At 44.1% G+C, this 15,717-nt stretch overlaps 1 protein-coding gene across 1 annotated transcript; it reads right to left on the bottom strand.

Moving 5' to 3' along the window:
• Positions 1–13,221: 13,221 nt before the first annotated feature.
• LOC115171586 (uncharacterized) lies at positions 13,222–15,159 on the bottom strand. The gene is made up of 2 exons (XM_029728559.1): positions 14,854–15,159; positions 13,222–14,575 (listed from the first exon to the last, which is right to left on the bottom strand). The coding sequence occupies exons 1-2, from the start codon at positions 14,854–14,856 to the stop codon at positions 14,165–14,167; spliced, it is 414 nt and encodes a 137-aa protein (XP_029584419.1). The 5' UTR covers positions 14,857–15,159; the 3' UTR covers positions 13,222–14,164.
• Positions 15,160–15,717: the final 558 nt, after the last annotated feature.

Raw genomic sequence — 15,717 nt, forward strand, 5'->3', positions numbered from 1 at the left:
GGGTTTGATAGTAGTGCTAAAGTGTTTTTGTTTTATTATCTTTGACATAGAAGTGGAGGCTTCTTCTTGAGGAACACTAAAAGAGCAAATCTTCCATAACAAAAGGATAGATAGAAAGTCTATACTTGGCATGTAGGCTTTTCACTTACGAGTTCCACATACTGGGATATGGGAGAGGGGAATGTGCAGGGTCTATACAAATGAAATACTGTAGTATTTACTATAGTATAAAAATTGTAGTCTTTTTTGTGCACTGTTGTCACGGTTGTCGTACGAAGGAGACCAAGGCGCAGCGTGTGTATCGTTCCACATTTTATTATAACTGTAAAACTATGCAAGACATACAAATAAACTACTAAACAAAATAACAAACCGTGACGAAGAGGTGAAACATACACTACCTCAAAATAATCTCCCACAAAACCTAGTGGGAAAAACAACAACTTAAATATGATCCCCAATTAGAGACAACGATGACAAGCTGCCTCTAATAGGAGATCATCCCCCCAAAAAACATAGAAATACAGAAACTAGAACTCCACATAGAAATATATAAACTAGACAAAAACCCCAACATAGAAAAAATAAACTAGAACCAACATAGACATAAAATAACTAGACAAAACCTTCTGTCACGCCCTGACCTACTCTACCATAGAAAATAAAAGCTTTCTATGGTCAGGACGTGACAGTACCCCCCCAAAGGTGCGGACTCCGAACGCACAACCTTAAACAACAAAAAAAAAAACAGGGAGGGTTAGGGTGAGTGTCTAATGTCGGTGGCGGCTCTGTTGCAGGACGAAGAACCTTCACATCCCGTGGATCCTTCTGCATCGGAGGCGGTTCTGGTGCGGGACGAAGAACCCTCACATCCTGCTTATCCGCCAGCATAGGAGGTGGCTCCGGTTTTGTGTCACCGGACCGTGGATCATCGCCGGAGGCTCTGGACTGCGGACCGCCGCTGGAGACTCCGGACTGCGGACCTACGCTGGAGACTCCGGACTGGGGGCCGTCGCTGGAGGTTCCGGACTGTGGGCCGTCGCTGGAGGTTCCGGACTGTGGGCCGTCTCAGGAGGTTCCGGACTGTGGGCCGTCTCAGGAGGTTCTGGACTGTAGGCCGTCTCAGGAGGTCCTGGACTGGGAACTGTCGCCGGAAGCTCTGGACTGGGAACTGTCGCCGGAAGCTCTGGACTGGGAACTGTTGCCGGAAGCTCTGGACTGGGAACTGTCGCTGGAAGCTCTGAACTGGGAACTGTCGCCGGAAGCTCTGGACTGGGAAGGCGCACTGGAGGCCTGATGCGTGGGGCTGGCACAGGTGGTGCCAGACTGGTGACACGCACCTCAGGGCAAGTGCGAGGAGCAGGCACAAGGCGTACCAGGCTGGATTGACTCAATGGAGGCTGGGTGCGTGGCGCAGGTACAGGATATACTGTGCCGTGGAGGCGCACCAGAGGTCTCGAGAGTAGAGCTGGCACAACCCGTCCTGGCTGGATGCTTACTACTAAACAAAATAAAACACTGTGACGAAGAGGTGAAACATACACTACCTCAAAATAATCTCCCACAAAACAACAACTTAAATATGATCCCCAATTAGAGACAACGATGACCAGCTGCCTCTAATTGGAGATCATCCCAAAAAACAACAACATAGAAATACAGAAACTAGAACCCCACATAGAAATACATAAACTAGACCAAAAAAAACAACATAGAAAAAAGAAACTAGAATCAACATAGACATAAAATAACTAGACAAAACCCCATGTCACGCCCCGACCTACTCTACCATAGAAAATAAAAGCTTTCTATGGTCAGGATGTGACCATTTTTTATTTCACCTTTATTTAACCAGGTAGACAAGTTGAGAACAAGTTCTCATTTACAACTGCGACCTGGCCAAGATAAAGCAAAGCAGTGTGACACAGACAACAACACAGAGTTACACATGGAGTAAACAATAAACAAGCCAATAACACAATAAAACAAGTCAATGACACAGTATAAAAAAAGAAAGTCTATATACAGTGTGTGCAAAATGCATGAGGAGGTAGGCAATAAATAGGCCATAGGAGCGAATAATTACAATTTAGCAGATTAACACTGGAGTGATAAATGAGCATATGATGATGTGCAAATAGAAATACTGGTGTGCAAAAGAGCAGAAAAGTAAATAAAATAAAAACAGTATGGGGATGAGGTAGGTAGATTGGGTGGGCAATTTACAGATGGACTGTGTACAGCTGCAGCGATCGGTTAGCACCTCAGGTAGCTGATGTTTAAAGTTGGTGAGGGAAATAAAAGTCTCCAACTTCAGCAATTTTTGCAATTCGTTCCAGTCACTGGCAGCAGAGAACTGGAAGGAAAGGCGGCCAAATGAGGTGTTGGCTTTGGGGATGATCAGTGAGAAATACCTGCTGGAACGTGTGCTGCGGGTGGGTGTTATCGTGACCAGTGAACTGAGATAAGGCGGAGCTTTACCTAGCATAGACTTATAGATGACCTGGAGCCAGAGAGTCTGGCGACGAATATGTAGCGAGGGCCAGCCGACTAGAGCATACAGGTCATAGTGGTGGGTGGTATAAGGTGATTTGGTAACAAAACGGATTGCACTGTGATAGACTGCATCCAGTTTGCTGAGTAGAGTAATGGAAGCTATTTTGTAGATGACATTGCTGAAGTCGAGGATCGGTAGGATAGTCAGTTTTACTAGGGTAAGTTTGGCGGCGTGAGTGAAGGAGGCTTTGTTGCGAAATAGAAATCCGATTCTAGATTTGATTTTGGATTGGAGATGTTTGACATGAGTCTGGAAGGAGAGTTTACAGTCTAGCCAGACACCTAGGTATTTATAGTTGTCCACATATTCTAGGTCGGAACCGTCCAGGGTGGTGATGCTAGCCGGGCGGGCAGGTGCGGGCAGCGAACGGTTGAAAAGCATGCATTTGATTTTACTAGCGTTTAAGAGCAGTTGGAGGCCACAGAAGGAGTGTTGTAAGGCATTGAAGCTCGTTTGGAGGTTTGTTAGCACAGTGTCCAAGGAAGGGCCAGAAGTATACAGAATGGTGTCGTCTGCGTAGAGGTGGATCAGGGAATCGCCCGCAGCAAGAGCGACATCATTGATATATACAGAGAAAAGAGTCGGCCCGAGAATTGAACCCTGTGGTACCCCCATAGAGACTGCCAGAGGTCCGGACAACATGCCCTCCAATTTGACACATTGAACTCTGTCTGCAAAGTAGTTGGTGAACCAGGCGAGGCAGTCATTAGAAAAACCAAGGCTATTGAGTCTGCCAATAAGAATATGGTGATTGACAGAGTCGAAAGCCTTGGCCAGGTCGATGAAGACTGCTGCCCAGTACTGTCTTTTATCGATGGCGGTTATGATATCGTTTAGTACCTTGAGCGTGGCTGAGGTGCACCCGTGACCGGCTCGGAAACCGGATTGCACAGTGGAGAAGGTACGGTGGGATTTGAAATGGTCAGTGATCTGTTTATTAACTTGGCTTTCGAAGACTTTAGATAGGCAGGGCAGGATGGAAATAGGTCTGTAATAGTTTGGATCTAGGGTGTCACCCCCTTTGAAGAGGGGGATGACCGCGGCAGCTTTCCAATCTTTAGGGATCTCGGACGATACGAAAGAGAGGTTGAACAGGCTGGTAATAGGGGTTACAACAATGGCGGTGGATAGTTTTAGATAGAGAGGGTCCAGATTGTCTAGCCCAGCTGATTTGTACGGGTCCAGGTTTTGCAGCTCTTTCAGAACATCGGCTATCTGGATTTGGGTGAGGGAGAAGCTGGGGAGGCTTGGGCGAGTAGCTGCGGGGGGGCGGAGCTGTTGGCAGGGGTTGGAGTAGCCAGGAGGAAGGCATGGCCAGCCGTTGAGAAATACTTATTGAAATGTTCAATTAACATGGATTTATCGGTGGTGACCGTGTTACCTAGCCTCAGTGCAGTGGGCAGCTGGGAGGAGGTGCTCTTGTTCTCCATAGACTTCACAGTGTCCCAAAACGTTTTGGAGTTAGAGCTACAGGATGCAAATTTCTGTTTGAAAAGCTAGCCTTTGCTTTCCTGACTGACTGCGTGTATTGGTTCCTGACTTCCCTGAACAGTTGCATATCGCGGGGACTTTTCGATGCTATTGCAGTCCGCCACAGGATGTTTTTGTGCTGGTCAAGGGCAGTCAGGTCTGGAGTTAACCAAGGGCTATATCTGTTCTTAGTTCTGCATTTTTTGAACGGGGCATGCTTATCTAAGATGGTGAGGAAATTACTTTTAAAGATTGACCAAGCATCTTCGACTGACGGGATGAGGTCAATATCCTTCCAGGATACCCGGGCCAGGTTGATTAGAAAGGCCTGCTCGCAGAAGTGTTTTAGGGAGCGTTTGACAGTGATGAGGGGTGGTCTTTTGACCGCGGACCCATAGCGGATACAGGCAATGAGGCAGTGATCGCTGAGATCCTGATTGAAAACAGCGCAGGTGTATTTGGAGGGCAAGTTGGTCAGGATAATGTCTATGAGGGTGCCCGGGTTTACGGATTTAGGGTTGTACCTGGTAGGATCCTTGATGATTTGTGTGAGATTGAGGGCATCTAGCTTAGATTGTAGGACTGCTGGGGTGTTAAGCATTTCCCAGTTTAGGTCACCTAACAGAACGAACTCTGAGACTAGATGGGGGGTGATCAATTCACAAATGGTGTCCAGGGCACAGCTGGGAGCAGAGGGGGGGTCGATAGCAGGCGGCAACAGTGAGAGACTTATTTCTGGAGAGATTAATTTTTAAAATTAGAAGTTCGAACTGTTTGGGTATAGACCTGGAAAGTATGACAGAACTTTGCAGGCTATCTCTGCTGTAGATTGCAACTCCTCCCCCTTTGGCAGTTCTATCTTGACGGAAAAAGTTGTAGTTGGGTATGGAAATCTCCGAATTTTTGGTGGCCTTCCTAAGCCAGGATTCAGACACGGCAAGGACATCAGGGTTGGCGGAGTGTGCTAAAGCAGTGAGTAAAACAAACTTAGGGAGGAGGCTTCTGATGTTGACATGCATGAAACCAAGGCTTTTTCAATCACAGAAGTCAACAAATGAGGGTGCCTGGGGACACGCAGAGCCTGGGTTTACCTCCACATCACCCGAGGAACAGAGGAGGAGTAGGATGAGGGTACGGCTAAAGGATATCAAAACTGGTCGCCTAGAGCGTTCGGGACAAAGAATAAAAGGAGCAGATTTATGGGCGTGGTAGAATGGATTCAGGGCATAATGTGCAGACGGGGTATGGTGGGGTGCGGGTACAGCGGAGGTAAGCCCAGGCACTGAGTGATGATAAGAGAGGTTGTATCTCTGGACATGCTGGTTATAATGGGGGAGGTCACCGCATGTGTCGGAGGTGGGACAAAGGAGGCATCAGAGGTATGATGAGTGGAACTAGGGGCTCCATTGTAAACTAAAACAATGATAACTAACTTAAACAACAGTGTACAAGGCATATTGACATTTGAGAGAGACAAACAGCGAGGTATAAAGTAATCATAGGTGTTGATTGGGAGAGCTAGCTAGACAACAATGGGTGAGACAGCAACAGCTGATCAGCTAACACTACAACAGGTAAAATGGCGATGACTGGGCAGAGAGGGTCAACTACAGACAGAGCCTGAGTTCGAGGCTGGGGCCAACAGATAAACAAAAAATAAACAGAATGGAGTACCGTGATTAATGGACAGTCCAGCAGGCATCAGCTATGTAGCCAAGTGATCATAGGGTCCAGGGGGCAGCAATAGATGGTACAGGGAAGCCGTGGAGTAATCGCTACTACGCTAGCACGTGTGCGACACGGCGTTTAAAGTTAGTAGCCCGGGGCTAGTAGAAGCGTCTGCTCCGACGTCCGATGGAGGCAGGTTGAAGGCACAGAGGATGGAGTATTCATCGGCAGACCAGTTGTGGTGGTGCGGCGGGGCGCCGTGTCGACAAAGGATCCAAGCCAGATGGCGAAATAGGTATTGTAGTTGTAGTAATTTAGTTTGCTAGCCGGGAGATGCGCCTGGCTCACGGCTAACTGGTGCTAGCTTCGGGGCAGGGGAATTAGCCACTATAGCCACTCGGTAGCAGCGGTGATCCGGTGCCAAGGTCCAGAGCTTACGGCGAGGATCTGGTGGAGTAGTGGGTTCTAGCCGTGTTTGGGTGGAGTCCGGGTGAACAACAGAGTAGGCCGGGAGGTGGGCCTCAGGGATAGCTTCAGTGCTAGGTAACTCGGTGGGTGCTAGCTTGCAGTGAAGATCAGGAGTAATATTCCTAGGATTACGTCAGGAATCCGGCGTTGTAGTGGAAAGACAGTCCGATTCTGGTAGGCTGGCGAGTATTATCCAGGCTAAAAAAAGGTCTGGTATCTGTGCAGAAGGTAAAGGCCGCTAGCAGTGGCTAACAATGATAAAATAGCTTGTAGCTGGTTAGCTTCTGATGGCTAGGTGGTTCTTGCTATAAGGTCTAAAAATTAAAAATAATAGCAGTTCCGTATCGCATTGGGTGAGGCAGGTTACCGGAAGGTATAATTGAATTAAAATGGAAAAGACACTGAAAATAAAATTGAAATATATACAAAAATAGACAAAAAATACAAAAGTACACGAGAGGACGAACAAAACACGTCTGCACTGCTACGCCATCTTGGTTTATTCAACAGTATACTACAAAATGATATGCTAAATCCTACACATGATCAAGGGATACTACAGTGTGTAGTGTAGTATTTTTTTTAAGTGGGAAGGACCTTTTTCTGAGCCATGCTGCTCCCAGAACTCCTCCAGACAGGGTTTGCAGAAATTGCAGCCACTGATATTGCAGCTGTACAGTGCATTAGGAAAGTATTCAAAACCCTTGACTTTTTCCACTTTTTGTTACGTTACAGCCTTATTCTAAAATGGATTAAATAGTTTTCAGAAATGTTTGCAAATGTATTACAAATCAAAAACTGAAATACCTTATTTACATAAGTATTCAGACCCTTTGCTATGAGACTCGAAATTGAGCTCAGGTGCATCCTGTTTCCATTGATCATCATTGATATGTTTTTATAACTTGAGATGTTTTTACAATGTTTTTACAACCTCCATCATTCTTAAATGGAAGAAGTTTGGAACTGCCAAGACTCTTCCTAGAGCTGGCTGCCTGGCCAAACTGAGCAATTGGAGGAGAAGGGCCTTGGTCAGGGAAGTGACCAAGAACCCAATGGTTACTCTGACAGAGCTCCAGAGTGCCTCTGTGGAGATGGGAGAATCTTCCAGAAGGACAACCATCTCTGCAACACTCCACTTATCAGGACGTTATGGTAGAGTGGCCAGACGGAAGCCACTTCTCAGTAAAAGGCACATGACAGCCCGCTTGTAGTTTGTTAAAAGGCAGCATAAGACTCTCAGACCATGAGAAACAAGATTGTTTTGTCTGATGAAACCAAGATTGAACTCTTTGGTCTGAATGCCAAGTGTAACGTCTGGACGAAACCTGGCACCATCCCTACAGTTAAGCATAATGGTGGCAGCATCATGCTGTGGGAATGTTTTTCAGCGGCAGAAACTGGGAGACTAGTCAGGATCGAGGGAAAGATGAACGGAGCAAAGCACAGAGAGATCCTTGATGAAAACCTGCTCCAGAGCACTCAGGACCTCAGACTGGGGCAAAGGTTTACCTTCCAACAGGACAACGACCAGCCAAGACAATGCAGGAGTGGCTTCGGGACAAGTCTCTGAATGTCCTTAAGTGGCCCAGCCAGAGCTCAGACTTGAACCCGATCGAACATCTCTGGAGAGACCTGAAAATAGCTATGCAGCAACGCTCCCCATCCAACCTGACAGAGCTTAAGAGGATCTGCAGAGAAGAATGGGAGAAACTCCCCAAATACAGAAGACTCAAGGCTGTAATCGCTGCCAAAGCTGCTTCAACAAAGTACTGAGTAAAGGGTCTGAATACTTATGTAAATGTAATAAATAAATAAATAAATAAAAAAATATATATATATATAAATGTGCAACAATTTCTAAAAACCTGTTTTTGCTTTGCCATTATGAGGTATTGTGTGTGGATTGATGAGGGAAAAAAACTATTTAATCAATTTTAGAATAAGGCTGTAATGTAACAAAATGGGGAAAAAGTCAAGGGGTCTGAATACTTTCCGAAGGCACTGTATGTATGGTATGTACATGGCTGGCAGGCCAGATATAGTTACAGGAAGGGGAAATCCATACCAAAGCTTAGCATAATTGCCTCTTGTTGAACACATTTCCTCTTCTTGAGCCCACAAACTGTTAGGACCTACATAAATCTGTCCCAACAGCAGAGTCCAAACAGCAGTCCCAACACCTTACCACTGCTACACCTGGCTATCAGCTGAGCCTTGTCTGACAGCTAAACATTTCATTCAGCCTCATTTACTGCCTTTTAAAAAAACATAGCTGATATGGCTGACTTGCTTAAACAAATGTGGTTTCTACTGAGATGTACAAACTATGGCATAAGGGGACAACAAGTGGATAAGAGGCAATCCGTAATTTCGATTAAGACATTAGTGAGCGAGCTAGGACGGACGTAGTATAACTATTTGTTGAGCACTTTTGAAATGTACAGCGACAGAATTCAGAACATGGGCCGTTCTTACAGTGTTCTCCCTGTACAACAAGTCAGAACCATAGGATAAATAAAGGGGGCATATAAGCAGACAATGAAAGCTCTTCCAATATTCGATGATTACATTTCTCTAAAACAGGTTATAGGCTACATGTGTACCACCAAGTCAGAACAGTAGGCAAAATTAAGAGGGGAAAATGGACCAAATTATTAGGGTGAGGCACATGGGTTACTAACAGCTTACTACACAACATACACTTAGTATTACTTTCTTAGCTACAGTATACATATCTCCCTGGCATATTACATAATTTATGCAGAAGCATACAAGACATTTTTGGACTCACCTTGTTGTGCTGTGCTCACTTGAACAGGAAGGTGGCGCGGCGGTCATTTGTGGGCAAATTTTGTAATCAAAGTCTGGCATTCTCTGGATTTATGGTGCTCTCAAGACAACTGGGAACTCAGAAAAAACAAGGTTGAATCATGATGACGTCAGGAATCTTCAGGTTGTAGCTCTAGAAAGAGGCCTGAGTTCCCGACTTACAATTCTGAGTTGGATGACCGTTCAAAACGTATTTTCCCAGTTGGCACTTGTTTTTCCCCCGAGTTTCCAGTTGTCTTTAACTCACTGAAGTCAGATTTCTCAGTTCCGAGTTAACAGTTGTTTTGAGCACGGCAGAAATCATGCTGGATTGACAGCATGGCCAATGCTGAATGTTTATCATTTTAAGCTTGGAAAATAGAACCTTAAACCCAGACTTGGGACCACACAGCCACTCCACAGAATAGCAGGCTAGTGATTGCTTTCCAATGCTTGCAGTTAGCCACTGATTCCTTCCAAACCATTGTTGAATTTGCGATTTCCAACTTGATGTGTAGTGTTTATGTCCAATGGCCGATGAGTACCGATACATTTTTATCTATTATTTATCTTCAAATGACAAGGATTAAAAAGGATTTCCCTGTAGATTGTCGACTTGATTCATGATGATGACTGCTAGCTAAGATTTTCAAAGTATGATGTTGATATGATCAGTCCATTCAAAGCTACTGTAGATATAACATGATTTGACATCATTTTATCTGTGGCCAATGACCTTGAGCCTTCTTGGATGGGCAGTTCTAATATAACTCTATGGCAGCACCCAAGGGGCTTAGAGTTGCGGTGACGTAGTGTCCCCATGAGTGACAGAACACTGAGCAAATTAAGCCGCAACTAGAGAACACTGCCAACCCCTACGCTCCGTATTTTCCACTGGCTGCCCCACCACCACAGAAAGCACTGAGCTAGGCTGAAACACCTGCATTTTGGAGCTGCCTTACTTAAGAGAGCAAAAAATAGACCATGTTTGTATGCGGCTTTATTAACTCAATTAATATTATGATTTTTGATTTTTTTTTACATTGTTTGCAAACTGATATGTCACACGTATTAATACCAAAATAGTCAACCCCCCCTCCAAAAAAAACGCTTTTTTTTGGCTAAAAATGTGGGGCTCAAAAGCACCACCTGCCCTGAATGACAGGTCGCCACTGTTGCTGACTGACAAAGCGTTTGTTTGATTGATAATTTGTTTGGTGACTAATGATTTGAGATCTGTGTGATTATTTCTTCATACAAGTCTATCATGTATGTATAGTATATGTAAAATGTCCACAATTTCAGCCACCTGAAATTTGGCAGGGTAGCCTACAGATGTAGGATCTTAATTTGAGCCAGTTTGCTACAGCAGGAAAATAATCCTGCAGCAACAAGAAATGTGAATTGTTATGTGGACTATAATTAATGGACAACTTTGACATTTCAAAGTGGAAATTACAAACTTCAGAAGCCTTTTTAAACCAGGAAAGTTCTCCTGCAACCGGGTGATCAAATTAAGATCCTACATCTGTAGTACCTCTCATCCATTCAAAATAACATTGCAGTTCCTCATATAATCACTGTCAATGTGATAAAAGGACCCTGGCTGAAGCTCAAAACCATAATACAGTACACCACTCCCATACTTTATTGTGTGGAGTAACAAAGTGTCAAGGTCTAAGCTAGCCTATTGTAGATAATCAAAGTGTTGTCACCACACAGTAACACTCATATGTTACTCTAGTCAATGTGTAGGTACTGTGTTTGGCAAAAATCTGAGAATTGTCGGTTGGAAATACAAACAGGTAAAATGTTTTGTTTTCACCTTGGGAATCATAAAGCATGATGAGGCAGCCGTATGGACATACAAAAGTAATGTCTGTATAAATAAAGGTATGGAAATCCATAGTGTACAAAGGTCGTTAATATTGCTTATCACCACTGTGGACGGGGATGTAGAATACATGTGCCAGGTCAAGTTCACAACAAACACCTTCTCAGTAGCACTTAGTCCTAAAAATGAAAGTCTGACATATTTGCTAGAAAAAAATCTCTGTATTATCAAAGTATTGCATCAATTATCCACAAAGTATTCACAAATTATTCACAAAATGAACATAAAACAAACAAAAAGTCCTCACTGAGGAGCATAATTTGATTTTAAAAATGAAATGTTTCAAAGAAAAAAAGCCCATAGGACAATATTAAAAACGAAATGTACTTGTAAACATTGTGAGATGGACAAGTGAAATGTCCTTATTGGGCTCAGTGCTGCCAAGCCTCTAACTTCAGTTGGACAAAATATATAGTCACTTCATGATGTCATAGTTGCAACATACAGTCATACTGTAGCTTACATCAGTTTAGATCGATGTCAAAATGTGTCCTAACTCCTAAGATAGACAATTCCTGGTCAACAGACAATTCCTGGTCAACCTACGTTTCTTTGTTTCATGTAGCAGCAGCTCTATTTCGCCCTCTCAGAAACAGTTTTATTGTTTGAACAGGGCTTGTCTTTAGGCGTGCACTGCCATTCAATGGCGTTAATGGTTAACAGAAAGATAAAGGAAGTCTGTTTCCACTAGATCACACAGTTTCTTTCCTCATTCACTGAAACACATTGTAATTTCATTTTATTATAAGGAACATTATAGCCTACTGAATTGTGGATCAAAGTTGTGGGCTATTATCAAGCAAAAACAATAGCCTAGAATGAAGTTGGCCTATAAAACCTATAATCTATGCACGTTTAATTAAAATTAGGCCTGTCCAATAACAAAATGTATCCCTAGGCTATAGCCTAAATGGCTTAATGACTGATTGGAAATATGCTAACCTTGTGCGCATTGCGCATCATATGGCCGAGGTCTCTGTAGCTGTGTGCGGGACAGGTATGTCAGCGTCCACGGATGCAGACACTGTGTGCATGTCCTCATCAAGCGGCCCCATCGCCAATACGACAGGCGGGGGCTTCGGTTGCTGTTGGGCATCCCTCATGTGAGTCGTAGACAGCCCGGTCCCTGCCCTTCTCGCGACCCCGCGGCCTCCATTCCGCCGCAGAGAGTTCCTGACACTGTTGGAGAGACGGCTGGATAACCGCCTCACCGCACCTGCGATGCCCCGCTCCTTCTTCAAGAGCCCGACGTCATCCTCCAGCTCCTCCGGGGGGACCTCGATGTTGCCCGTGTACCAGAACACCCACCAGACGAGGCTGAGGAAGATGATGATTGCCCCGGCGTAGATTAAAAAGTCATAAAAGAATATGTCCGCAAAAACACCGATCAAAAGAACGAGCAGCCCGAATATGTCGAAGGACACTGCCAACCAAAAGGCGCAGGAACAGCGCCCTAGACCGCGGTACGTCGGCTCCATGCCTCTAAATTGGCTTGGAGATAGAGGCCTAACAAATACTTGGTTTAGACCACCTTTTCTTTTTTAACTATCATTTGCGGTTGGTTTCCTGGTGGAATTCGGTTGGGGTCGAGTTTCAAACGGAGCCGTTTGTTTGAACAGGTAAGGTGAGACAGGTGAGGAAGCTCGCCCCTATTCATGTTTTCCTGTGTCACAGCACAGGGAGAGGTGGGGCGTGGTAGCCGTAGACAGGTGAGGGAGGGCTGGGTAGACGGGATACTGGCATGACACCAGCCATATTAATACTGCAAAGGAGGTAGGACATGTGTGACATGCACTGTAGAAAGGAGCCATTATGGTTCTGATTTTCTAGATATCGGTCATCAGTCCAATATGCAGAGAGACGCCAAACATGGCACACTAATGTCTGTTCACAAGCATCATGATATTCCTTTCACCTGTGGAATGACATTCTGGACAACATTTGACTCATGACATGTTTCTCTCCCTCATTTCTACAAGAACAATGGCAGAAATCTATTCACATCCAGATTTTTTCTATAAATTAAAACAGTAATGACAGACAAAAGCCTCTAAGGCTGTGTTTACACAGGCAGCCATATTCTGATCTTTTTTCCACTAATTACTCGTTTGACCAATCCCCTCAGATCTTTTCACAGATCTTTTTCAGAGCTGATCTGATTGGCCAATTAGTAGAAAAAAAAGATCTGATTTGGACTGCCTGTCTGCAGCCTCAGTATAATGTGATACACCCAACCTCTCACCTGACTCCTAAGTGATGGCGTGTAGGCCTATTGCCACCTTGTGGTCTTTTGTACAGAAAAACATGTGCCCCCATACAATTTATTACTGTACATTGAAAATGAAAGACTAAATCAAATCTAATTTTTTATTCATTACACAATTGCTGCATTATGTTCATAAATAAAATGACACATTTAGAAAGAAGATAAAGGGTGCTGCTCTCACAATGTTGGATATTAATGGAATCAGTAGCCTACATGAATGATTGAATGAACAAATGCACAAAACAATGTAAAACTAACATCTCAAGTTTAGGTAAAAATGTAAACATTTTGGCTAACTTAGACCGAATTCAAATCCCACTGGCCCCACCTCCTTTAAAAAATGTTTTGCTTTTGACCAGATGGACACATCCTTTTTGACCCAGAAACATAAAAGGTTATATTATTTAATCCAGTAGCAGTATTGAGGGACAGAGCGAGGGTGCACCCACTACCACTCAGTGTCCAACTGTCCATCATGACTTCAACAATCAGCTATAATAATGTCCGGTAGAATTTTCTGACTCTGTAATCCTGTTTCTGAAGGATTTAGCAATCCACTACAACAGCAGCTACAAGGAAAACAGTTGCTTATGGTGGAAAAACAACAACTATTACAGATCACAATCAGACAGACAGATGGGATAGCCTGGGCCGCAGCAGCAGGGCCATGTTCCGATCATGTTAAAGCCCTCCAACAGAGCAATCACATGATGTTCCCTTTTACAGGACGAGGTCATTCAATCCCATATTTGTATTAGGCCCTAGATAGAGGACAGCTACATACAGAAGATAAACAGTGCATTTCACAGAGGTCTCTCTTACAAAATGGAATCTATATGAAGACTAACCTGCATAAATAAAGGTTAAATAAATACAAATCCATCTGTTATGTTACACTTGCCTCCTCATACATTTATACATCTTTTAGAAAGTGTGCTTTTCAGAATTATGTTGGGAGAAAACCCCACTAACACAGTTGACCTACTCTACAGTACAAAACAACATAGTTTTAGCTTGAGTCCATGGCTCTTCAGTGCTGTTCGTGCACCTGAAGCGCCTTGCCATTGACCTTGGTCAGAGCATTGTGCTCTAGTCTCTGTTTCACCACGGGCACCCACACCAGCCCCGTGACCAGGAACATGAGCCCCACAGAAAGGAACACAGGACCCAGCAGGTAGGGCACGTTCCCCACCTGGGTAAAGTAGAGCAGAGAGAGGGCCGTGCCCAAGCCGAACAGCACTCCGCCGATAAGGATGGCCAGGATGGGCCTGGTGAAGTAGTACCAGCAGGGGATGTTAGTGCCCAGAGTGACCCCGTCAGGGACAAGGTTCAGTGGGGTCGTTGCTTCAGTGTCCCGGGTCTCATGGTTGGTGCTGGTGCGGCTGGTTTTACGATCCATGTCTGACACGGTGAACACTGTGGATTGCATCCTTGGGTTGTGCTGAGGAAGGGATACCAGATCAGAACAGACACCACTTAAAAGTATAGGACTTTATCAATCACTGGTACTTCACAGACATGCATTCAGAGATGTACGGTTTACTATTTTATCAACCAATCTGTCATTGCAGAACTCACTATTTCAGATCTCATTTGACTTGCTAAAATTGCAATAAAACTACATGGAAAAAGAAATTCCATCCCATTTGTATATTTTATCAAATCCTGCAGTCTTCAATTTAATTCAAAATCATAAAAAAAAACGATATCCTCACTTACCATTAGGCGTTTCGCCTGTGTTGTCTCTTGCTCTTTGCCCAGTGTTGGTCAGAGGCTGGCTGGCTGCTCCTCTGACGACTACTGTCAAAACCACTACTATGGCCAAAGCCACACCCACACAGAACAGTGACCCCACCCTGTAGTTCCCTATCCCGCTCTGTGTCCCTCCACCATGTCATGACAATCTCTGCTTTGCTCCAGTTTGTGCCCTGTTGACATACAGTATATTCTCCCCACATGGCATTTTAGGCTATGTATTATGGGAAAATGGAACAGCACAATATTCTTTCTAAGATGCCATCAGGATTGTTTCTGGTGGGGCCTGATGGCCAAATTCTACAAATAAAATAAATATTGTACATTTGAATGCTACAAATTGATAGAATTTAAGTTTGAAAAGGGCATGATGCTTATGGAGAATGGGTAATTTATGGTATGGGAGAGTATTATAGACACATTCTAATTGGGTCCAGATGTCAGTTGTGTATGGATAATTAGGTTTGCGTAAATACAAGTCATGTTTGATTTATTAAATTGATCTGTGATTAAAACAATATCCATTCAAGTAAAACTTGAAAGGGAGAGGAGGCGCCACCTGCTGGTCATGTAATTTAGAAGAGTACAAAAAGGTACACAAGTGGTCATTACACACAGGCAAATATCCAGCTGTAGGGCACATTCTGTATGGGTTGAAATGAAGTATTTTAGGCTTTGAAAAGGACTGCCCGAACACACTTCTGCCATGAAACAGCTCTACTAAATTCCATCTTTCAAACAGGGTAAAGAATCTTTGGTATGCATGATAAAGATTAAATGACAAATTTCATGTCAACTTAATTATATTTTTCCTCTCACGTTAAACAC

The sequence above is a fragment of the Salmo trutta genome, chromosome 32, assembly GCF_901001165.1.
Source record: "Salmo trutta chromosome 32, fSalTru1.1, whole genome shotgun sequence".
Taxonomy (NCBI): Eukaryota; Metazoa; Chordata; class Actinopteri; order Salmoniformes; family Salmonidae; genus Salmo; species Salmo trutta.